A 25,296-nucleotide genomic window follows, 5' to 3' on the forward strand; every position below is an offset into this window, starting at 1 on the left:
CAGTAGGCTTGTCTTTGGGGCTTACGATCATCCCCGAGCAAAGCCTCTATGAAGCAACGAGTTGTCGAGATACTCAACGGGGCGGAAATGGACGTGGCTGGCAGATTGAACAAAAGTTCAGTAAGAGGAAGTGAGTTAGAGATGCGACGTGCGATCCCTCATTGCCTCATCACATGACTCCGCCACCTTCTCCCTCGCTATAACCTGATGTTGAAGTGCGGAGTTGACTAAGCAAGAGGTCATCGCCTTGCTTGACCAAACTGATCATGCAACCCGATTAATATGAATCGTATGGTATAAGATCATGCAATTCAGCTCATTTTATGATTGATCCTGAAGCCCCTGAGACTGCATAAATATCGGTTTCTTGATCATATAGTTAGAGAAGACAACCTTCAATTCATTCGTTTGGTATAGTCATTCTGCTTGCCAAGACGTCGCCCTTCAACACCTGACTTCCCCTTTTGTAGTCTCCCCACCACTATCCCGCGTGCTGGTGCTCCGGTCTCGACCGTCGTTTTCCTCTTTTCTGCTCTTAAAAAGCACCACCATGACAGGTGCATGTCCAGAAGCTGAACAGCTCATTTTTGAGGCCTGTGATTCCATTAGAGGTCAACAAATTAGTCGCATTTCCACGCGATTCGCCCATGATTTGAACGCGTCAGTACGCCGACTCCGGGTCCGCTTCAATCCGTTGATCTCGTTCGATTAGCCATCGACCAAGCAGACGACTTAATGAGGCACAAGAGTATGCAGTTAATCAGTGCATCGGGCGAGTCGATACAATGTTTATTTCGCCCACTGCGGGTATGACTGCAGACTGCGAACCAGATTTTAAAGAAAAACGCGACCGACGCAGAATCCACGTGAGAGGGTAAAAACAAGGTTTCTGGCTTCATCGGCCGACTTTCTGGTGGTTTATCATATACAAAACAAAAGCTGATAGAGAGAATCATCTGGAAGCAGAAGATTTAGGCGACACGATGCACGGGTTCCACCTACTTGACCATAGGCTCGAAAACATTAGACCAAGCAATGCGTAGGAATCCGATGAGACAGGATTACAACTCGGGCAAGCAAAAACAAAAGGCTATCACTGCGATCGTGACCCAACGTCAAATATCATGCACCAATGGACGCAAAAAGTCTTGCGCGAGGTACGTATTTGTTCCATGTTGGGCGATATCGCTCTTTTGGCCCGAGCGCCGCCAGGCCATCGGCTAACCTTGTGGAATTAGCGGCCCTTTCTAAAGCGGCGATTGGAACGCTCTGTCTCTGCGTGTGTTTAGCATCCCAAAATCCTGCCGACTGACCGGATGGTATTACCTCGAGGCGATAGGACTGCATACCATGGTGCCCGTGTTGGACCAAGAATTTCGAACCCATTTCAATGTCATCGTTGCGAGCACCATTGGCCCTATTCCATCGACTGCGGGTTAAGATCGCCTGCATCCGACATGCGGAGGTGCATCGACTACTCATCAAGCGTCGTGCCCTGCTGCAGAACTTACTCATCCACCGAGTTGCCGTTGTGTGGCTAAGTGGCCCGCAGTGTCGACAAGGGCTCAGATACTGGCGCATGCAGTTTGGCACGGTGTAGACACTGACTCGGAATTTCGTGTCGTCTGAACGCCAAGATTATCACTCTCGTGCTACAATGCCAATCCGCTGCCTAGGTGCCTTGTAGCAGCCAGCACAGACATTAGCCATCCACATTCGACATATTTTTATCCTGCACGTTGGTCGGCCGTCAACCCCGTTCATATCGCGCTTGAAACAGTACCAAGGCGGGCAGAAACCAAATGTTAAATTATAATGATAGTGGCTAAGCTAGTATACACAATCAACTCTTCTGGCCTGGATGGAACCCAGATAGACGATGGGACAAGGTCACCCCCCTCCAAAGTTGCACAGCAATGCAGAGAAGCTCGGTGTGAACGGAATACCACGGGCGGGTAGACACAAGAGCCCTCTACATCATATCATGCAAGGTCACTTTTGACAGGACATATGATATGTCCTTGCGAATGCAATGGTCTCATGAGTAAGTGTCCGTCTATTCCCCGTCTCCTGACTTGTTGGATATGGCCATCATGAAGACAGCATGGCCGAAGATTCAGACGCGCGATAGGCTCGGGCCAAACGGGCTGTGCTAGCGAACTCATTGTTGAATATTGCTTTCCAGAACGTTGGGGGGCTGTGATGATGAGCCAACCTTGGAGATTGCCGGCTTCCGTGTATTGCATTTGTCTCTGGCAAGTTGGAGATGGGAATTATTCGTTGCTACGTGCTATCTCGCATCCAGCTTTTGGCAATGTCGCTGGCGCTGTGGCTGTGATTTTCACATACCATAAACTTTGCTATAGTCTGAAGATATGTTTTCTTGTTCGCTTCTAATTGCAGATAGTAAAAGCAAATCTTGGCATGCTGGCGGCGGCAGATATTCAGGGCGCAAGGACAGGGTTTATCATCATTCAAGCCAATGCAGGTGTCGCGGTATAAAGGATTGACCCAGAACGGAGAATAATCTGTGAGACACTGATATTTCGCCATGGTTGGAATAATAAGCCAATCACGTGTAACTTTGAAATAAGCGAAGGTGACAGCCATGCTTTATGGTAATTGCGCGGATAAATATCTTGCACGTTCTGGCAATAAGAACAGGGCCTATGGTGGCCTTCGAGTCCCACGATATTGAAAGGATACTGCAGGATTAATGTATCTGTTCTTTAGAACGGTTGCTCGCTCGAGAACCCGGGTCTGGGTTCCTATGAGTGAGGAGCCATATCCGAGGAAGCAGGCCGCTGTCCTCCGGGATTGCCATGATTCGGCGGAACCTATTCATCTATCCTAGGAGGCTTCGTAGCCTCCAACACAATCCGGTGCCCCCATTCGCAACAGCCCTAAATAGAGACATGAGGGCAGAGACATAGTTGTAGTAGCCTGCATATCGCTTACGCGAGGGGTCGGGGTAAATGACATCACCACCACCATCTAGTCCCAACGTGTCTGGTCACGTGATTGATCGGCATCAAGTAAGTCGGACAACCCTCATCCGATGCCACAAGCAGCAGCTTTCCAGTGATATTTTGCGGCCTGATACGAATTAAGGGTGCGAATCGCTGTACATGCATGGTAGATGTGGGGCTCTTTTCAAAATCGCTCTGGTCTCACAGTTATACATTTGTAGGCAAAGGCGCACTGAGAGAATTTGTGGACCAGATCCAGAAAGAGGAGCTCGTGCATTCACGTCTTGCCCCAATCCAAGAGACATTCATGCCAGTCTTAGTTGGCGGCCTGCGACTTCGGCGCCGGTTCTCTTATGACGGGATCTCTCTGATGTGTATGGGTTTTGCCGGAAGGACGCTTGCGCAGTGGAGTGGGTCGGTCTGGGTGACGGAAGATAGTAAAGCCGGAACCGGTCAATATGCCCGGCTTGATAAGGCCCTTCTTCCAGTCAATATAAGAGCTGCTATTCCTCCTCAAACTCTCAGATCAAAGACGACATCGGTACAAATCCCATAATAGCATACCCAGAATCAAACATATTTACAATCATTTTAAGTTACTATGGCTGCTCCGCTCAAGCGGCATCGTACATCTTTGGAAGGGGTCATCTTTCCTCCATCCCAACGCTTGGCGCAGGAAGAGCATGACGAAGCCACTAAGCTTTTTGACAGGCTCATGGACAATTTCGAGCCATCGCAGGCATCCAACAATGATTACAAACCAATAACGCTTCTACGCCTCACGAAGGGGGGGGTCAATGCTAAAGACGAGTTTCTGATACTCTTTTTCTCTTTCATCGAACACGAACGACTTGGAGTCACACGAACCAGTCTGGCTGAGACGCTCATAGGGTTACAAGGCTTTCAGGGATGGACTTCCGAAGAACGGAATGTTCTTTATCGGAGTCTGGTCAACTTCGCTGGTTATCTGATGGATAACTTCTTCCTACCACGTATGTCGCTAATACCTAAGTACCTGAACCGTGGAATTCTTACTCTACTTAGTTAAAACATTGGCCGCAAAGACTCCTCAACCTACGCCGGCATCAGTTTCTCGTCTGAAAGAGTCAGAACAAGCTATTGGTACCCCGCAGCGCATCTCTAATTTGCGGAAAACATGCCTTGCACGTGATCGGCATCGATGTGTGGTAACGCGAAAATTCGATGTCAGGGAGGCTGAAAGGCGATACAAGTCTGATGGAGAAAACGTGCAGGATGATGACGGGAACCCTTTACTGCCGGAAGCCGAAGACGCGACTAATCTAGAAGTTGCGCATATCATTCCTCATTCTCTCATGTCTCATAGTGACAGTGCCGGAGAGTCGAAACTAGTACGTCATTATTGATATTTTCGACTTTCTGCTGACAGGTCTTCTAGACTGAGCGAAAACAAATAGCCCACAAGATTCTGAAGATGTTCAACCCGGGCGCTGTCTACCTCATCAGCGGGACTGACATTGACCGGGAGATGAATGCGCTCACTTTGACCCATGATCTTCATCAATTGTTCGGTAATTTTGAGATCGCGTTCGAACCAGTCCAGGGTCAGCAATACACGTACAAGATTGACTATGTCAATACAAATCGCGGATTTCGAGCCCAAAAGCTTCCTGTCACCCGTACGCTCTATATCACCACCGACAGAAGTATAGACCCGCCTTCTTCCCAACTTCTGGAACTGCATCGTGCTATCGGGCGTATACTTCACCTTAGTGCTGCGGGTGAATATCTCGATAAATTTATCGAGGATATGAAGGATATTGAAGAAGGTGAGGTCTTCTCGAACGGGTCTACTCGAATTGATGATTACGTTCGTTATAAACTTGCGTCTGAATTTCACCAGATGGTTGTTTGCTAGGGATGGGTGAGGTGATCGTTGATAATTACAGGACTGTTTAAGGGTCTCACAGTGAATTGCTTGTATGCTACTGTTCTCTGGCTTCAGACGGCTGTCTCTTTATGGCGTAATGTATCGCTTTTCTGTATGCAAGCCCATTTCTCGAACTAACTCCTCGGCACTCCGAACCTGACCGATTGTGGCCGCGGGAGCTGACTAATCCAGCATTTCATCGCCTTAAGCCGAAAGCATCGATTGTCAATCATTCAACATAATTGCATCTAGACTGCAGTACGGTTTTGGTTGCGATCTTAGGTTGAAGTAGGCTGCGGCAAATGCCCTCCGTTGGATGTCCGCGAAATCTAATAATTATCCGCACTAGCATAAAATTCGCTAACGTATCTGGTAAGCGAGCGGCGGACCTAATCAAAAATCTACGCGTTGCCTTGCCTTTCCTGATTCAACTACCCACCATGCCTCCAAAGCGCTTCAAATTTCGAAAAATTCGAAAGAGAAAGAGGGTAGGGCCCTCTTAGTGGTTTCTGGTTTTTTCAAAGCAGAAATCTCTAGGATTTGTGAAGCAGCTCGCGTATATAATATTCCCGAAACAACCCTCCGCAGACGACTACGCGGTATATCGACACGCTCAGAAACACGCGCCAATAGTCATAAAATGACTCAAAATGAAGAGGAATCGCTCGTACAATGGAATCTATTGCTAAATCGACGTGGAGCCCCTCCCCGACATTCGCATATACGACCCAATCAGTCGGAGACAAATGGGTTTATAACTTTATTAAACGACAATATCGCTTAAAGACTCGCTATACTCGAAGCTACGATTATGGATGTGCTAAATACGAAGATCCTAAGATTATACAAGAGTGGCTTGAATGCGTACAAATCACTAAAATGCAATCTGGGATCACGCAGGAAGATATCTTCAATTTTTTTGACGAGACTGGCTTCGCTATGGGTCTAGTAGCTACTGCACAAGTAGTTACTAGAGCTGACTACTACGGAGAGGCCTCTCTTGTACAGCCAGGCAATCGAGAATAGCTTACTCTAATTAATCAACCTCTGCAGGTTCAACTCTCTCAACAATACCAGCCTCTAGAATGTTATGAAGGCAAAGGTATGTGCGTGCGGACTACACGCCGGCGCATCACTGCATATATAAACCATAGTTGCGGGAACCGTGGCCGTGCCTGCGCGTCAATAACGCATGCATAGAAGCTCCACTCACACACAACCATAAATGCTCCAAAATCATGGCCCTGCGCGTGCGTTCGTATCGCATGTGTGGAAACTCCACTCACGTATGGCCATGAATGCTCCAGAACCGTGGTCTCGCGTGTACATCCCATGGTTCTACAGTGGTACGTTCCCTCCGTGTTAGCAAAAGGGAAGGAGAGCGCACTGCTTCGCTTGAGGGGTACTCGGGCCCCCTCCATTTTCTTCCCATCGGTTTCATTCTTGTTGTCAACCTTGCTTCCTAGCCTGATTTTGGCGAAGTCATTATGAGGTAGAAGAATGACAGGTGAGAAGCCGGAGAGATACGAGGGTGGGAGATGGGGTCAGTTACCTGGTGAGAGTGGGCCATATGGCATACGTGCCTGTCGCATCATTTGATCCCATTTTCTGGTTGCATCACTGGTAATGATCCCACTTGCTCTTATAGTCAATTATAGGCTGACAATAGGCCAGCAACGTCGACCGACTCCTCGCCATTTGGCAATATCTGAATCCTGATAAGTGGTTCGACAATACCTGGGAGGATGACGGTACCATACCTTTCGATCCGTCCGGGCCCTTACCGCCGTTCCATAGAGATACCGAGAAAAAGCTCTATTCTTCGAACGACACACGATACTGGGAACCACTCGGCTACACCTATCCGGAATTACTTAAAACCAACGTCGATCAACTCAAAAAGGCCCTAAGAGAAAAATATGGTGGGGGAATTACACAGCTGAAGGTAGAGACGATCGATGGAAGACATCTGCCTAAGGGCATTGACGTTCATCGCTTCCAAGACTACGTCATCAACGTTGAATATGATCGGTATGTATATATTATACAAATTTTGTTACTTGTTTCTGACCCGGGTGAAAAATAGTTATGCCTTAAATGGCGAGCCATACAAAGTGGTCTTTCATGTAAAGGCAAAGGATAGACCAGGCAAGATAGGAGAGACTCGCCACCTTGGCTCCTTCTTTAATTTTGTTGCCCCTGGGTTGCCTGACTGCAGTAATTGTGCAGCACAGTAGCAGAGTGGTGTAAAATCAAAGGCTCAAGTGCCGATTACACTTCCTTTGCACGGGCTAGTGACAGACCCTGGGTATCCTGATGCGGAGAACTTAGAACAAGGACATGTTGAAGTGCTACTGGAGAGCCAACTTCGTTGGACCGTGTCCAAGGTATGATTATCGGTGTCTGCTCATCCTCAAACTGATGCCCAGCCACTGACAGTAATTCACAGCTTTCTGGTGAAGTTCCGCTTACTGAAGTCCCAGGACTTCTTGTAACGGTGTATGGCGGTGAATCTGAGTACCCGACAGATGAATCACTTGCTGCTTTCAAGCCAGACACGTATAGGCCCCTCTGGGGGGCCACCGACGGCAAGCAATGCGGTGCAACTAGGTAGCAAGTTGGAATATACAAGGGGATAAGTACCGTAAAATACCGGTTTTATTCTTGAATTACCGCCATCATCCTTTCTAATTTGTTGTTTCGGACGGTTTGCAAACAACCAGATTGGCCAAGTGTACCAGCACTCTCAAGTCTCAAAATGCCAGATCCTACCATCGTTTTAATCCATGGTAAATTATATGCCGTAGAAGAGAACATCCTATACATGTCACTGCGTTGCCTTTTAGATTTTATTCGTCATATTTTTGCAAGCCTTTGGAAACGCTGGTTCGATTATCATGTGGTACTATTCGGCCGATTGATATATTGTACTCTGTGCTATTTACTCTAAACCAAGCGATCTACGGGTCGGCAGATCCTTCTCTGGACTTCACCCGAGTAGTTGAGGTCGATGACCGCACCTAAATGTTGCGTTCATCAGGGACTGCCTGTTATTAGCTGGCATTGCCTGTCACATTACCGCCCGATGTCTATCATGAAAGTTATACCATCTGCCCCGAGGATCGTTATTGTCGGTGGTTACATGTGTGTAAGAGTAGAATGAAATTCGTTTTCTGATATTACGATCCATGCGGGCGGAACATTATGTGATATGTATCTTAGCACATTGCCATATCCCACATGATCTCGGAAAATGAATACTATCAAAGTGTTTGGCGGGTACAAACCGATATTGGGGCATCCTGCGTGCGGCGGTGCACCGCCAGCGCAAAAGAAAAACAATGATATATTCCCTAGATGGGCCTGCTCACATTAATCATCCTCTATAATGTTGCTTGATAGTTGCACACCTCGTGTAGGCTGCGGCAAATCCGCTCCGTTGGATGTCAAAGTCATATCCGCATCCGCATCCAACTGTTGGATATCCAACTACTATCCACATTTGAGCAAATTCAAAATCACCAAGTCCAACAATTTCAATAAATATACCATGTTCTCACTATATTTTTATATTGTTATCTACTGATAAAATTGCATTTCCTAATTCTTTAAGCTCTAAAGATTCTATATCTAGGAATATTTCGTTTGATTATAGCAAATTCAGCGTAATGTCTTTTTATGGTCTTCTTCCATAGAATCTTCACCAATGCTCACTCACCAAAATATACATTTTTTCATGGCAACCAAAATAACGACAACCAACACACCGATAAATCAAAAATACTACCACGCAGTATATCGTTTGGGAGTTAAAATATCACATGTAGCTAAGAGAATATAATCTCTTCTTGAATATATTCATATTCCATATTACTTCCACTGGTTGATCACATAAGATGGTAATTCTACCACAAATAACCATGACATACCGATACATCTGTAATCTGACGGGAAAACGATTGCTTGGTCAGCTGTATTAGGATCACATGAAGTGCCAAAATAGGTTAAATTAGCGAATTTTATGCTAGTGCGGATAATAATTGGATTTCGCGGACATCCAACGGATGTCCGTGGATATCCAGCAGTTGGATGAGGATGTTGAAGTGGTATCCAACATCCGCAGATTGCGGATGCGGATATGACTTTGACATCCAACGGAGCGGATTTGCCGCAGCCTGGTCCCTCCACAGGGGTGAGCGGACGGGCCCCACACTGATGCTACGGTCTTGCAGGTATACGTGCTATTTTCCTGCAATACTGTAGCGCCAGGTGACCCATTGCGGCCAAACTACCATCCCCAAAAAATTACTAGCTTTGTTTATTTTGATTATTTGGTACTAGCCTTTACCATACACTCGCTTACTCTGCTCCTGGTAGCTTCAAGCTGCGTCGTACTAATAATACCCCGTAGTCCCAGCTGAACAGAGAATGAAATATCTCCGTGCTACTGAGTCTGAGGAGAACACCCGTTCATCTATCCAACTCCAAGTCTGAGAGGGTGGAAAATATATCCCATTCTCCTTAAAAACCTTGCGCCATATATTCCTTTATCCATTGATATAGCCTCTTTGCGATGAAGCACTATCCAGTTCGCGGGGGTAGCGGAAAAGTCTCCCAACTCTTGCTTGAGGGAGCTATATTTCTCGCAATTTTGGTTGGCCTCCCTGTTCTGCCCCCTTTATCTCCATATAATTCCGTAAAATTTCTCACGCTTTTAGCTCTTTTTCGCTGACATATTCTCGAGATTTTGGCCTTTCGGCTCTCCATCATCATCTACAGGCTTTACTTCCACCCACTCTCCAAATTCCCTGGCCCAAAATTGCACGCAATATCATTCCTCCCCTTCCTATACTCCGACAAAATCCAAGGCCGGTTTTCAAAGGATATTAAGGTTCTGCACTCTAAGTACGGTTCCTTTGTTCGTATCTCACCAGACCGGCTCGCCGTTGCTCCAGAAATAGCATGGCAAGAAATCTTCGCACGTCGTATTGGCTCTCGACCTGAATTCACCAAGGACAAACGATTCTTCCAGAATCCTGGATCTATCATTGCGGCAGACAGGGACGACCATCGTCGCCAGCGCCGATTGCTTTCATATGCTTTCTCTGAAACAGCTATATATGAGCAGGAGATTCATATTAAAGTGTACGTAGACATGCTTCTGCGTCGGTTGAGGGAGGCCAGCAAAAGGAGTGAGAGGGAGGCAGTTACCGACTTCTCATTGCATATCGATATGGTGAAGTGGTTTAATTATACAACTTTCGATATTGTGGGGGATCTTGCCTTTGCAGATCCCTTTGATTGTCTTGCGACAGGAAAATATCATCCCTGGGTTGAAATGATTTTTAGTGGTATCAAAGCTTCTGCTAATTTGCAATTCATTACGCACTATCCGCTTCTCAAACCCCTGGTTTGGGTGATGATGGGCCAACAAGCGCAAGAGAAGCGGAAGATGTTTAAGGAATTTGCAGGTCAGAAAGCAGAGAAGAGAATTGCTCTGGGTCCTGCTGAGGACCGCAAGGATATAATGACTTATATCTTGCGGCATAACGAGCCCGAAAAGGGCATGACCCATTCGGAGATTGTGCAGAATGGAAGGCTTCTGATCGCTGCTGGGAGTGAGACGACTGCTAGTGCCCTGTCTGGTTTAACTTTCTACCTTACCCGGACTCCGCACGCGTACTCTAGGTTGACGAAGGAAATCCGCTCAGCATTCAGGTCAGAGGATGAGATTGGTATAAGGTCGACAGCCCGCCTGCACTATCTTAATGCTTGCCTTGAGGAAGGACTGAGGGTTTACCCGCCTGTCGCCGAGACTCCTCCGAGGATCTCGCCTGGTGATACAATTGCTGGACATTATATTCCAGCTGGTGTAAGTTTATGTGAATGTTGCCGATAAATAGATAGGAGACGGTTAAGGCTAACAATAATGGTAGACTATCATCTCAGTTTACCAGTGGGCAGCGTACCATTCCGAAGAGAACTTCTGCGAACCAGACTCCTTCAACCCGGAGCGCTGGTTGCCACAGGACCACCCTTATTATGACGACAGGTTCAGTACTGACAATAAGGCCGCATTTAAGCCCTTTTCGACTGGCTCAAGGGACTGTATAGGGAAGAATCTAGCCTATGCGGAGATGAGGCTGATTATGTCTCGACTGCTACTGAACTTTGATTTGGAATTAGTAAAGGGGTACGAGCATTGGGATGAGACGCAGCGGATCTACTTCATATGGGAGAAAGGCCCGCTTATGATAAAGCTGACTCCAGTTCGGAAGGACGCAGCATTTCGGAACTAACCTAGAACTGTTGTGCTGTTAAGAGGAAGTCAGTGTTATTTATAAGGTCATACAGGTGAAACCAAGTGGTTTTAAGCAGTAACAACCCTATAAATTACCGTCTAAGTCTATATGTATTCCCTACATTATAAACGCACTGGCGGGCAGTGAATACAACTTTATATTAAGCCATACATTACAGAGGGGTTCGAAACGGGATTCCATATTGAATATACAACGACTGCCTTTCGAACCCTAAGTGCCAAGATACGCTACTCCATATATGGCAAGCGTGTATTTTAACCTATGTTTCGCATACCAGCTCCTCTGAACCAAACGAATTCGTACTTGAATCTTCTGTTTTGTTCCCGTATTGTTACAATTCTGTAATTAAACTCCAACTGCCATGACGTCGCCAGGTCAGGAGCCATCAACATTCAAACAACCCACCGCAATATGGCGAGAAACCTCGATTCCTGGCAGAGTAACATGATTGTTCATATGATATGCAGCAAGAAAGCACTCACGATATCACAAATTGCCCAGGCAGCGAAATGTAGTGAACGCTCCGTTTCTAAGATACGCAGGAAGATGAGATTATTCGGCAGCGCAAGATCACCCCCAGTCCGTGTCGGCCGACCGCCGACCATTACTCCCGTGATGCTTGATGCCCTTCTTGGTCACCTCACCGAAAAACCCACCCTATACGTTGAAGAGATGGCCATCTACTTATGGGACGAATTTGGTGCTCTGCCTTCGCCGTCCAGTGTCAAACGTGCCCTTGCCAGTGCCGGTTGGACTAGGAAGAAGGCCCAGCAAAAAGCAAGGGAACAGAATCCTGAACTACGGGATTTCTACCAGCATAAACTATCTGAGTTCCGTTCCTACCATTTGGTTTTTGTTGACGAATCCGGGTGTGATAAGCGTGTGGGATATCGACGGAGTGGTTGGGCTCCTTCAGGAATGACACCAGTCCAAATATCTAAATTCCACCGGGGCGAACGCTACCAGATACTACCGGCATACACACAGGACGGTATCTTATTATCCCGCATATTTACGGGGTCAACGGATGCTATATTTTTCGAATTTTTTATTGAGCAACTGCTACAGCATTGTGGGAGATGGCCAGAGCCGAAATCGGTTCTTGTTATGGATAATGCATCGTTCCATCATTCCGATAGGGTCAAGCAGCTGTGCGCTAATGCAGGGGTTAAGCTCCTGTACTTGCCGCCGTACTCCCCGGACTTCAATCCTATCGAAGAGTTCTTTGCCGAGCTTAAGTGTCATATAAAGAAAGTGTGGCCAACCTCCCACAGGACCCTCAGGGAGGGGTTTCATGTCTTTCTTCGGAGATGCCTTCACGAAGTTGGTGCAAGGAAGGAGAGTGCCGAAGGCCATTTTCGAAATGCAGGTTTAACGGTGGAAAGAACGGCATGAAAATGCACTTTCTAGAGTTATATGTTGATGTGTTTTTGCTATCAGATCATGTCATATTGCGAGCGCTCTGGATCAATAATACTTCGTGTTTGGGGGTAGGCCCTGTAACTGATCGTCTTTCTGGATATCATGACAGTCAGTATCTGATTGATTGTTGTTGTAAAGGGGATATACAGACCAACAGCTTTCCAAAACTCTTGACGAGCTCAACTTCATACTCGCAATATTTTTGCTCACAAGTACCCATATCCTGAAATGTTGTCGCAACATCAAAATCAATCCACACAATTCTGGTACCGGATACAACGAGCATGTTCTTGGGATAGATATCATGGTGATGGACATGTGCATCGTGGATCTCTCTGATTCCATCAACCGCGTAACGAAACAGATCGTCGGAATAATTCAGGCAATTGAGCCGTTCTACTTCCGGGATGTACTCAAGTACAATTGCTCTCGGAAGGAACTTATCCTTTTTAAAATGGTTCAGCTGATGATGATAAGGAGATGGATCAAGTCGATCGATATAGCCGTAAAAGAACGGAACAAAGCCACGCTCACACACGCCGAATTCAAGGAGGTTACGATACGCATTGAGCTCGCAGCGGAAACGATTCAGGTCTCGACCTCTTCTGCTATACCCTGGATCACCATTATCATGGAACTGATATGTCAGTGTCATCCTAAAATAGTAAAATAGCTTGACTGACCAGCTTCATCACGCGTATCTTCCCGCATATTCGCACTTCGAATACCGTCGAAGCTTCCGAGCGGCCAATCTCACGTTGGATGACAAGATCACGGGGATCTAAATCAAGCGAGTAATCGCCCTGCAGTCCCATGGCCATTGCGTGAGCTACATGGAGGCGGGGAGTTGTGGTTTAAATGAGTTCTGATCGAGCAGGGTAGGTCGAACCCAATATCGCACCTCCCTAGATTACATAAAGCACTTTGGGGTCATGTGACTATCCCATCTCAAACGCCTCAAACGCCCCGCATCCCAGAACCCGAACCATGGTAAGACTCGCCCTTGCTTCTATGTGGTTTTCCATAAAACTCGAAATGGAAACTCAATCACTTTTGCAGTATCTCTCCGTTGCTCTCCCGACTATACCAACGCAAGGGACTAATCCAGGCCCTAACACCACAAATCCACAATATAATGCAGATGATATCACTCAGATTGTTTCGTGGCCTGAGTTCAGCTACCCAACCATCATCCAGCGATATGGCGGATTATTGAATTCGACTCAGATTCGGCCTGATCCGTTTACTTCACCTCCCGCCCCACTGAGAGATGAACCCACTTTCCATCTTCGTTTCTCAGATCTCGTTATGAACCGGTTGAGGCGCGGCCTCCGAGCAGGATTTGAACAACTCGAGCCAGAGCTCCGAATAAGACATCTTTCTAAGGTCACAATCGACGGAGGGGGTTCTGCACGGATAATCGATCAATTCAGGCCAGACGCAGCATTCATCGTAGTTAGTGCTAGTCTCTCAACAGGAGTCAATCGAGCGCCTGGGGATTTAAAGGTGTCTTGGAAATGGAAATCTTCGATGCGCTTCTCCCAAGACCTGGCCGACCAACGAGAGTACAGACAAGTTTTGGCCCAAGTCAATTTCTATATGGAACAGCACAAAGCGCAGCACGGTTTTATTCTCTCGAACGCGGAGCTTGTCGCAGTGAAACGGCTGGACACAAATGGTCGTTTAGCGGTTGCTACACCCATTCCATGGTCGAGTGGAGGTGCTGAGAGGTTTTCAGTATTGCTAGGGCTATGGTACCTTGGTATGCTAGCGGCTGAAGACGATCATTGGTCTCTACATTAGGCCCCTACGTCTTTTCATGCGTGGAGGTTCTCCCAAATACGCTCTCAAAGTTCTGTTTGTTGTTCAGATCACCTGAGACATGCGATGTGATTAGTTTCTCTAACGTCCAAAACAATGCCAAAATATATATCACCCAACTGAACCATGTGGAACCCGCCACACGCTCTTATAACTATAACCTCTATTGTTCTTCAACAGATCCCTGATGTGGTTCTGCCGATCCAGCCCATTGGTGTATATCGCGAAGGAACCGGCGAGCAGTTCCAAGCTTAATCCCCTGTTGAATAAAGAATCCAGAGTCGGGATCTTCGAAGATAAGTTCCAGATCCAAGTGGTTTTCCAGAATGACTCGACAAATTCGTCGAAAGTCGGCTTTGTACGCCTCCTCAGTTACCTGTGATTCCAGCCATTTGCAATAATCTCTCACTGCTTCCTCACGCGGCCCAGGAATGTGGAGACACCCATCTGGTGGGAACCTGGGTGGCGACGGCGTAATCGTGGAAGCCCGGGCCGTTTCAGCGGACATCAAATTAATGTTGATTGGAGGATATGGTACCCCCGCCGTTGGCAAACTATCCATCTTCCTGGATTTTCTCCCTATTTGGCTTTCCAGCACCACGTCTCGACGTATGTCATCGGGAACGTCTTCATGACTCTCTAAACTGCCCCCTCCGTCGACATGGTCAATAAGTCGCTCTAGGTGTGGGGCTCGGAGTTTATAATGTTTCTTGTCCCTAGGGTCTTCCCAGCACCAATCAGATCTCAGAGGACATGAGCGGACATGACATCGCATACGCTCATACACCAGACTCCAGGTCGAAGGCTGTCCAGTGTTCTCCTCTTCCGCGTTGATACATTCCTCGCGTTCAGCGAGCATTCTTGTAGTCCTTGATCCACGGCCTCTCTTTTCGACTCTTCGTGATGCGGACGTGATAGGAGCGTCATCAACATCATCATACCTATAGTTCAAGGCAATAATGACAGTGATCTTCTTGCCGATGCGGAGCAAATTGCTCCATTTACGTAACTGCTTCTCCACTAGTGTCCAGTTAATATCAGAATTGTAGAATTTTTCGAGGTCTCTCTGAGACCGGTCGTCTACAGAAACCGTAATGGCCGTGCCTTCAGACCGAACCCGCTTGTGACGTTTCTTTTTCGTCCGCAGCATGTCGTCGACATCTGCTTTCAGACTTTCTTCCCAGTACTCACTGGGTGCTACGACCAAATCTTCCTCAGTCACTTTACCCACCGTCTTGCGGTTGAGTACAAGCTTCCATGCGATAGTGTAGCAGATGTATTTAGGTGGTTGCTCATCGTAGTCGATACTTTCCTCCCATTGACTTAGTGGGAGGAATCCTAGTTGATCAGGCTGCAGGCCAGGCTCCGGGGCGGGGCTGGGAGATAACAAGGTGGCAGGTGTACGACCAAAGTAACCGGGAGTGGGTGCATGTTCGGGAGTGTCCCATGGGTCGGTCATCCGAGATTGATAAGCATCATCATAGCTGGGAGATCTATTGGTCATTGTCCCGTTGTTTGATAGAAACCTAAGCAGACAAGCTGCAAGGAGTTAGCCCATGACTGAACGTGTCCAACAAGACGCCTAGGAACACTGGGCCGCAGCATAATGATGAGCAAATGTTGGAAATGTAGAAAGTTCACCTGGATCATCGATCTTTTGCCCATCAACTTCGCTTTAGATGACCTGAGGGTACCAAGGCCTCAGCAGTGCAACGGCCACGAGATGCACGGAAGGGAAGAAAGGCTTCTGGACAAGTGGCCAGTTCGAAGGCGGTCTCGCTAGGATCGAACCTTCCAGAATGTTGATACTACGCCTATGTATGTAAGATACCAAAGTCTTACGAGGCAATGTATTATTACTTGTACAGTACAGAAATGTTATTTACTTGTAATCTATTTATAGATTAGCATGCCACGTGATTAGGGTTTGAAAACAAGTTTCTATATACAAAGTAAGGAATCCGGTTTTGAGCTCCTCTGTACCTGAGGGAGTATAAGTAGAGGTACATCAACGAGAGGAACCTGGATACGAAGAACCGGGAATTCAATATCAATCCATCGCGAGTTATCATCGCGTCGCTGTTGGTGCTGTTGTGTGCCGAGCGGGAACTAGTCTCGGCCCGATGGCGATCCCGCCGACAGGGGTTCCCGAACCTCCCACAAACACGCAAGAAACGACAACCAGCTTTTCGGTCGAACACTTCCAACCCAGGGTGACCACCACGACACCTCTCGTCCCATACAAACGAACGAGAAGCGGCGACACCTTCACGCCTTCCGAAGGCTCAGGCCGGGTGACCACAAAGGAGGTATGGAAGCTCGTGGACACGCTGAAAGACATCATCCACCACCAGACCACACTCATCGAATCTACCAAAGACGAGCTACAGGAGCTCAAGCATAATCAGAACGTTCTTCAGGACCAGAATGAGAAGCTCCAGGAGGAAATACGCGGACTTCGAACACAGTTCGAAACATTCGCGCTATCACCCCCAGCCAGATCATGGGCCGCGGTAGCAGCTAACAGTGCGAATCCCCCACCTCAACCGTCCCAATCGCGCCAAAGTAAAGACCAGAACTGCGTCCGTATTAGTACCCAGCGGACCTTGGTAGACCCAAGGGACAACGACGACAGTAACAGCAACACCTTTGGCCGATACCTCCCTACCGACTCGGCTAACACCCACATCCGCACGGCACTATTGAATGCGCCCTCCACTCAGGACGTCCAAGTGGCCGGAATCGGCACCACTAAAACGGGATATGTGATCCGATTCAAGGACCCTGCTTCGACCGAAGTGGCCCGCAATAACACAGAATGGTTGAGCGAGCTTGGAAACAACACACGACTGGTAAAGCCTCGATTTGGTATCGTGATTCACCGCACTCCAACGGAGGAATTCGACCTGGAGAAGGCGAATACAGAAGCTATTGAGAAAATCATGGAAGAGAATGAATTGACGGATCGCGGCTTCCGGATCGAGGAGGTTGCGTGGCTCAAGAAGAAAGACAAGGCGCTAGGAAAGTTCGCATCACTCGGCATCTGGCTCGATTCTGCTGAGGGGGCAGACTGGATCCTGGACAACGGCCTTCTGGTAGGCCAAAGATATATTGGCAGTGTTGAGCGCTGCGAAATCAAGAAAAAGAGATGCTTTCGGTGCCATCGGTTCGGCCACCTAGCCTGGTCATGCAAGGAAACCCCTCGCTGTGGACACTGCGCTGGGGAGCATGAGCGACAACGATGCCCCCCAGGGATTAGAGCCCGGTGCCTTGACTGCAGCGGCGAACACCCAACGGGTGACCAACAGTGCCCTACCCCCGCGACTTCCAATCACCCGCAATGTTAGATTCGAATCTCCGCGTGCTACAGCTGAACATGATGAAATCAGGACCAAGAATGGAAGCCCTGCTTAATGACCACCAAAGCCAGAACCTTGACGTGCTCCTGATCCAGGAACCGTCTATCACTACCTTCCGGACGCATGTTAACCATAGCGCCTGGCGCCTATATCGACCAACCACCCAAGCCGACACAACTCGACCCCGCAGTCTAATATACGTGAATCGAAGAATTTCCACATCCTCACATCGCCAGGTCTTATGTGACCATCCAGACATTACTGCTATCAAGATCTGGACGACTGAATCTCAAATCCTTCTCTTCTCTGTGTACATCCCTTGCGTGCCGCTGCACGCCCCTAGCGAAGGATCAGCAGAACCAATACTTACAGCAATTGAAAACACGATATCAACCGCTCGATGTGACGGTCGAAAATCTACAGGCGTCATTCTCTCAGGGGATTTCAACCGCCATCATCCGATGTGGGGCGGTAATAACATACAGCCAAGGTTTATTGAGGAAGCAAGTGAACTTGTCACGTTCTTCCAGGTGCACAACCTGCAAGGATGCCTGCCACGAAGCACGGCCACCTTCTGGCCCCTCAATAACCCCGGTAAAAGCACTACCATTGATCAGACTGTAACAGACCGACCGGAACTGCTCATCAAATGTTGCCTGTACCATGATAGCTACGGGTCGGACCATCGAGCAACGTACTCGGAGTGGAGTCCTCGCACCCATCACCAGCACACCACTAAGACAAAGAAAGCGTACGAACGAGCCGAGTGGGGCAAGGTCGGGACGGAAGTGCTTCTACGGATGGGCCCATGGAAAGACATCAAAACGAGGCCTGCTCTAGATGAGACAATCGAAAGACTTACTGAAATCACAGCGGCAGCAGTGGAGCGGCACACTCCAGACCAACGACCATCGCCCTATGCCAAACGCTGGTTCACGCCGGCCCTTAAGGTCCAACAAGTAGAGGTGAACAACCTACGCCGAAAATGGCAAGAGAGCTGTGCGGAACGAGGACGAGAACACATGCACTCGGTGACCCTCTTTCAAGAAATGCAACAAAAACGTCGGGAATGGACCCGTACCATTGAAAAAGCTAAAAGGTCACACTGGAAACAATTCCTGGACACAGCCGGGGAAGGAAAGCTTTGGAAAGCCGCCACCTATATGAAACCGCGAGAAGCCTGGGGGTGCATCCCGGCCTTACACGTCGACAGTCATGAATTAATAGACAACAAAGACAAGGCACAGGCTTTCCTGGACTCCTTCTTCCCCAAAATGGATGACCCAGATCAAGCACCACTACTCGAGGCTCCAAGAGAGCTTCCCTGGCCACCAATCACCGAACTAGAAATCCAGAGATCTCTCAGATCAGCCAAAAGCTCTACAGCCCCTGGCGAGGATGGACTACCCACCCTCGTATGGAAGAAGCTCTGGAGTTTCTTGAAACAGCTTATTACTGGAATTTTCACAGCATCAATTAATCTCGGATACCACCCTAATCGATGGCGGCGAGCAAAGATTGTGGTATTAAGGAAACCTGGGAAGTCAGACTACTCAATTCCAGGAGCCTATCGCCCGATATCACTCCTTAACACACTAGGTAAACTTCTCGAGGCAGTTATGGCTCGGCGGCTATCATACCTCGCCGAAAAGCATGATTTGCTGCCTGCGACACAGTTTGGAGGTAGATCAGGTAGAACCACGGAACAAGCCCTGTTGGTCCTTTCCAACGCGATCGACCGAGCGTGGTACAAGAATAAAATCGTGACACTCATCGCATTTGACCTAAAAGGAGCCTTCAACGGGGTCAACAAAACAAGCCTCGACATCCGCCTCCGGGCAAGAGGAATCCCAGCCATGGCTAGAAAGTGGATCGCAAGCTTTATGAGCGACCGCTATGCGAGTATAGGGTTTGATGACTTTCGCACCGAGGTCGCACCGCTAGCCAACGCGGGACTAGCACAGGGCTCACCCCTCTCACCGATTCTATTCACGTTCTTCAACTCTGACCTAGTTGACCAACCAGTTACCTTTCAGGGTGGTGCCTCTGCCTTCATTGACGACTACTTCCGCTGGCGAGTAGGCCGGTCCACCGAGGAGAATTTAGCCAAGATCCAGTCCGAGGATATCCCCCGCATTGAAGCATGGGCGCAACAGACCGGGTCCTGCTTTGCTGCGGAAAAGACGGAGCTCATCCACCTGACTAGGAAAAAGAGCGAGCAACTACAAGGCCACGTATTCATGAACGGGGAAACCGTCAAACCTTCGCCCGTTGCTAAGCTACTGGGCGTGGTATTCGACCATGAGATGCGATGGAAAGAGCATGTTCAGCAAGCTATTAAACGGGCTACCAAGGTGACCATCGCAATGACCGGGCTACGGCATCTACGCCCAGAACAAATGCGCCAAATCTATCAAGCATGTGTGACACCAATCGTGGACTACGCGTCGACGGTCTGGCATAATCCCCTGCGGGATAAAACGCACATGCGACACCTGAACACCGTGCAAAGAACCGCCCTAATCCGGACCCTGTCGGCGTTTAGAACAGTAGCAACCGCAACCCTAGAGGTGGAAGCACACATCCTTCCAACGCACCTCCGCCTCCGCTACCGGGCCCAGAACACTATCACAAAACTCCACACCCTGCCTCGCAATCATCCAATCTGGAGCGCGCTCTCACGAGCCCAAAAACGGAGAAACAATGCCGGAACATCGGCCCGTTTTCCACTTGCAGAAGCGCTGAAAACCATGAAGCTGGAAAGGTTGGATAGACTAGAGATTATTGACCCATGTCCACTACCACCATGGCGACCTGATCCCTTTACGGGGATCGAGTTAGGCTTAGACCGGGAAAAGGCCAGAGAGCGAGCCGAAGCTTTATGGACTACATCACACATCATTGTATACTCGGATGCCTCTGGACGCGAGGGCCATCTTGGCGCTGCTGCTGCGGCACTCGACAGCAACCTAAGCGTCATCGAATCACGACAGGTCCAGGTGGGACCAATGGATTGGTGGTCTGTCCATGTAGCCGAGCTGATTGGCATCTTCTATGCGGTCAGCATGGTATTCAAGCTCGCCCTTCAACGATTGAGGGGCTTAGAAAGCAGACAAGTAACAGCAACAATCCTCTGCGACAGCAGATCAGCTCTGCAGGCAATTCAAGGCGCTCGGAATCAGTCTGGACAACGGATAGTCCATGCGATCCTCCAGGCTGCCACCGAGATTCAAGTGAAGGGAATCGCGCTCCGCCTCCAATGGGTACCAGGACATTGCAACAACCCAGGAAATGATGCTGCAGATCGACTCGCTAAGAACGCCGCGTACCCCGGGAAAACCCATCCTTTCTGCCCGCTACTCTCGAGGGAGAGAGCGCGCATTCGCAGCGCCATCTTCGCTCAGTGGGAGCAGGAATGGAGATCATCTAGTAAAGGGGACCACCTGAAGAAGGTGGATGGCACCCTACCGGCGATTTATACCAGAAAGCTATACGGCAGTCTATTCAGGAACCAGGCGTACCTGTTAACGCAGTTGCGCACGGGCCATAATTGGCTAGCCAGCCACGCCAAAACCTTTGGCTTCCGCGAGGACGACCGGTGCGCGTGCGGCGCACAAGAAACAGTTACCCATGTACTAGTGGACTGTCCAAAACTGACGGAACTGCGAAGGAAGTTGAGGAAAGAAGTAGGAGACGCATTTAATAATGTCTCGAGCCTGCTGGGAGGCTCAACTGAAGGTAAGAAAGGTAATCCAGACATCGTCTCACGCGCTAGAACAGTCAAGGCTGTGCTAGACTTCGCCGAGGCGTCACAACGGTTTCGGAGTCGTGCGCCAGAAGGGCAGCCTAACACGGAGAACGGCAATTAGGCCAGAATAGGCCGTGACGAGGCTCTAAGTTCGTTTTCAGGAAGTGGTGCGGTTTACATGTACATACAAGGTTATATATAGTTGTGGTAGCCTGCATATCGCTTACTTTGCGAGGGGTCGGGGTAAATGAAATCAACCAACTCTGTACCTGAGGACACTGGCGCCACTTCAGCAGTAATTCTTAAATTCAGCAGTATGCTCGGAAAGGGACTTGGCTCGTTGCTGATATGGTGATAGTTCTTTACTTCTCGTACAGCCCTAGGCGCGATCATAATTTTAAATGAATTAGATGAATTAGTGAGTTTCAAATCTCTGGCTTGCGGAAAGCTTCCAGAAAAGTTATATTAACTTAGTACGATGCCATGGCCAGGCTACCTTTTCGCTTCAGGGATTCTCTGAAATGGTTATAGCATCCAATTTCAGAGGCTCTTCATTCTGCACTTTTACTCTCCTTCTACCTTGAAGCGAGGGTTTCAGTCCTTGACCCTTTTTTCCTTTTTTGTTGAAGGCGGGTATGCTTGCAGGGCGATCTCCTGCCATTCTTTAGAAGCCAGGTATGCTTCTCGGATTGGGGCCAATAGAGCATTTAATCCCTTAGCGACAGCTGGTTTGAGAAGCTGAGGGGTCAACTATAGAACCGGTCAGAACTGCTGCTACAATCTTTGGACTGAGAAGGACTTAAAAACCATACCACATCGCTGCGGTAATCATCATGCATCTGGTCAATCGTAGAGTAGACCAGCGGCTCCAGACCATCTTGTTCCCGGTCTACGCGGAATTCTCTACGTCCTCGCAAGCTAGATGCCGGCATCAGAACATACTCAACAAAAGCTAGAATTCCGTTCCCCTCCACAACTCGGGGTATCGCGATAGCTTTGCGAATCTTTTTGTTCACAACCTCAGGGGAATCAAGGAGATCGATTTTGCTGTCTTCTGATCCTCAGCACAAGATGTGTCACACGGGCCATGGTATTTGCCTTACCAGGGTCACTTGAGCTCATTTTCCCACCATGTAATCCAGGAACCATCGGGTTCATGATATGTGCGCGCTAGGGTCAGTCAATATAATCCGGCTTAGACGGGTTGCGATAGGAAGACCTGTTTATAACCAAGTTTCGGCAGCCACTCCTTTGCCGCAATGAACAGCTTACGTTGGTCCAGACCTACACAACTGGTTAGTTCAGATTCAAGAACCTGTCTCGAAACTTGAAAACTGTCTACCTCCGAACTGAACGTCAACATCTAAGTATTGTTCGTCCAGTACCTGAAGAACGGGGTAAAGTAGGCCACTTAAGGGAGCATTGTTGGTTTGTTTGACGATTTCAGCACCTGCGCGCTTCGCATCATGTTCGGATATCAGGGAGCTGAGCCTGTACATATCTAAGATATACTGAGGACTTCTCTGATAGGAGCTTCCCAACACAAACTTGAGCTTCTCTGTAGACACGCCCACTGCTCGAAGAATGGCCGTGATGGTGTACCGGTAGAATTCAACTCGCCTCTCCACCAGCTCAATCGGGGCTTTCAGGTTGTCAAGGAACGAGTGGATATTGGCCAGGAGAACTGTTAATTCGCAACCAGCAGCCAGCAGCTGGGCCATCTTGACGGCTGGGACGAAATAGGCACAGTGGGGCCGGCCAGTCGTCGCGGTACCTAACCATGGTGAGTGTCAGCGCAGTTCTCCTATACTTTCTACAGCGATACAGCCATTGAACTCAAGGGAATATGGATGACGCACCCCAATATATTTTCGGGTTGTTCCCTTCAGCGATGATCTTCTCGACCACTTCGAAGTTCAAGACCTCAGCGAGATTTTCTTGAATGAGGGCCAGCCTCTCGGATGGCTCCATGCTCGCCATGGCAATCTTTCTTTTGGGAAGTAAGAGAATTTCAGAGCGTACAAACAATTATGTGTGTGTGTTGTAGGTAAATTGGGGTAATGAGTCATTTGGTGTGAGTGTGGAATTCTGGCACACGCCAGTATATGAGTAGTCAGCACCGATAAACTAACTAACTAGCCATATTAACTTATACAGTAGTTCAGCATGTGACATTGGGCCAGAAATGATAATAGCACCCTGAATGAGGGAAGGGAAAATCGAGGAAGCAGACCACATGTGCGTCTGCATTAATCATATGACTTCCATATTCGGCCAACGCATATCGATGTCTTGGCAGACCCACGTCCCTGTGATCTATTCTTGGGAAAAATCCCTGTGTGCATATTGGCCACACTCGAGGCCAATAGCATCACGCCACGACTGACATATGATCAAACATCAGCGTTCTCAGACACATTAAAAGCTCCACTTAAGTATATTTTAGCATACCACCTGTCACGGCGGAACAGACCGCCAGAACACTATGAAAAATTGGGGTAATGAGTCATTTGGTGTGAGTGTGGAATTCTGGCACACGCCAGTATATGAGTAGTCAGCACCGATAAACTAACTAACTAGCCATATTAACATATACAGTAGTTCAGCATGTGATATTAGGCCAGGAATGATAACAGCACCCTGAATGAGGGAAAGGAAAATCGAGGAAGCAGACCACATATGCGTCTGCATTAATCACATAACTTACATATTCAGCCAACGCATATCGATGTCTTGGCAGACCCACGTCCCTGTGATCTATTCTTGGGAAAAATCCCTATGTGCATATTGGCCACACTCGAGGCCAATAGCATCACGCCACGACTGACATATGATCAAACATCAGCGTTCTCAGACACATTAAAAGCCCCACTTAAGTATATTTTAGCATACCACCTGTCACGGACCCTCCCCGGGGTGTTACCCGCCGGGGAAGAGCCCACAAAGCCCCCGGAGGGTATGTAACTGGAAGGGGTGCACGAAGCGCCCGATCGCAGCAACGCCCCCGGCGCACCGGCGGCACACTGCGACCATCCAATTGCCCACACTGTGTAGCCCTCCAGGAATCCGGTCCGCACGCAGGTGTACCCCGCTCGATCGCCCTTGCGGGCGCTGGCGGGCTGCGGCATACGGTCCTCGGGTGAGGGGTCCGGCCCCGCGGAGAACGCCGACGAACGGCGGATACCACAGGGCGGCTCCCCTCCGGAATCTATGTATCAGGTCTGGCCAGCGGCCATCGATCCACAGACCGCCAGAACACTATGAATTCTGTCGGCTAGCTGAATACGCGTATGAGCTAGTATCACCAATCTATAAAGGATCATGGATCTGCATTGAGGAATTAAGGTCTCTTAGGTCTCTAACTATCTGAATCTATCTGGGAGAACTAAATAAGAATGTGTGAAAAAACAAAGGAACAAAGTCGGACCTATTGGCCCACTTTGGTCGACAAATTCCAACGATGCTCCCTGGTAATCATCAGTTGAGTTCAATTAATTGCGCAAGCCCAGCATTACTAATAGATGGATATTAACCGCATTTTTAGCATAATATAAACGGCTGAGATGGGTAGATGTACATTGTCATGTAAGTCTTTTACTCTCTAGCTCAAATCTCCGTGCATGGTTAGGGAACTTAGTATCTCGAAAAATTGCTTCGTGTGTCTTCTGTCTCTGATAATTTTATACAACTTGACATGGCACTCCTACCGTCCTACGTGAGTGACTGATCATGAACCCAGTCAGAA

The 25,296-nt window shown here is 48.5% G+C and overlaps 6 protein-coding genes across 6 annotated transcripts; 2 read left to right on the top strand and 4 right to left on the bottom strand.

The window, feature by feature from the left end:
* Positions 1-3,570: 3,570 nt before the first annotated feature.
* LDX57_007849 (HNH endonuclease signature motif containing protein) lies at positions 3,571-4,866 on the top strand (the record flags this gene model as incomplete). The annotated part of the gene is made up of 3 exons (XM_046089566.1): positions 3,571-3,961; positions 4,014-4,339; positions 4,387-4,866. The coding sequence occupies 3 exons, from the start codon at positions 3,571-3,573 to the stop codon at positions 4,864-4,866; spliced, it is 1,197 nt and encodes a 398-aa protein (XP_045945537.1).
* A 5,434-nt stretch (positions 4,867-10,300) lies between these two features.
* LDX57_007850 (cytochrome P450) lies at positions 10,301-11,177 on the top strand (the record flags this gene model as incomplete). Its single annotated transcript, XM_046089567.1, has 2 exons — positions 10,301-10,750; positions 10,815-11,177. 2 exons carry the CDS (start codon positions 10,301-10,303, stop codon positions 11,175-11,177), a joined length of 813 nt encoding a protein of 270 aa, XP_045945538.1.
* Positions 11,178-12,668: 1,491 nt separating this feature from the next.
* Positions 12,669-13,444, bottom strand: LDX57_007851 (uncharacterized protein; the record flags this gene model as incomplete). The annotated part of the gene is made up of 3 exons (XM_046089568.1): positions 12,669-12,716; positions 12,775-13,260; positions 13,307-13,444. The coding sequence occupies 3 exons, from the start codon at positions 13,442-13,444 to the stop codon at positions 12,669-12,671; spliced, it is 672 nt and encodes a 223-aa protein (XP_045945539.1).
* A 1,163-nt stretch (positions 13,445-14,607) lies between these two features.
* On the bottom strand, positions 14,608-15,948 carry LDX57_007852 (uncharacterized protein; the record flags this gene model as incomplete). Its single annotated transcript, XM_046089569.1, has 1 exon — positions 14,608-15,948. One exon carries the CDS (start codon positions 15,946-15,948, stop codon positions 14,608-14,610), a length of 1,341 nt encoding a protein of 446 aa, XP_045945540.1.
* Positions 15,949-22,145: 6,197 nt separating this feature from the next.
* TYS1_1 (Tyrosine--tRNA ligase cytoplasmic) lies at positions 22,146-22,483 on the bottom strand (the record flags this gene model as incomplete). The annotated part of the gene is made up of 2 exons (XM_046089570.1): positions 22,146-22,301; positions 22,364-22,483. 2 exons carry the CDS (start codon positions 22,481-22,483, stop codon positions 22,146-22,148), a joined length of 276 nt encoding a protein of 91 aa, XP_045945541.1.
* Positions 22,484-22,746: 263 nt separating this feature from the next.
* Positions 22,747-23,531, bottom strand: TYS1_2 (Tyrosine--tRNA ligase cytoplasmic; the record flags this gene model as incomplete). Its single annotated transcript, XM_046089571.1, has 3 exons — positions 22,747-22,835; positions 22,894-23,325; positions 23,411-23,531. The coding sequence occupies 3 exons, from the start codon at positions 23,529-23,531 to the stop codon at positions 22,747-22,749; spliced, it is 642 nt and encodes a 213-aa protein (XP_045945542.1).
* Positions 23,532-25,296: the final 1,765 nt, after the last annotated feature.

The sequence above is a fragment of the Aspergillus melleus genome (genome assembly GCF_016097325.1).
Source record: "Aspergillus melleus strain CBS 546.65 chromosome Unknown contig4, whole genome shotgun sequence".
Classification (NCBI taxonomy): Eukaryota; Fungi; Ascomycota; class Eurotiomycetes; order Eurotiales; family Aspergillaceae; genus Aspergillus; species Aspergillus melleus.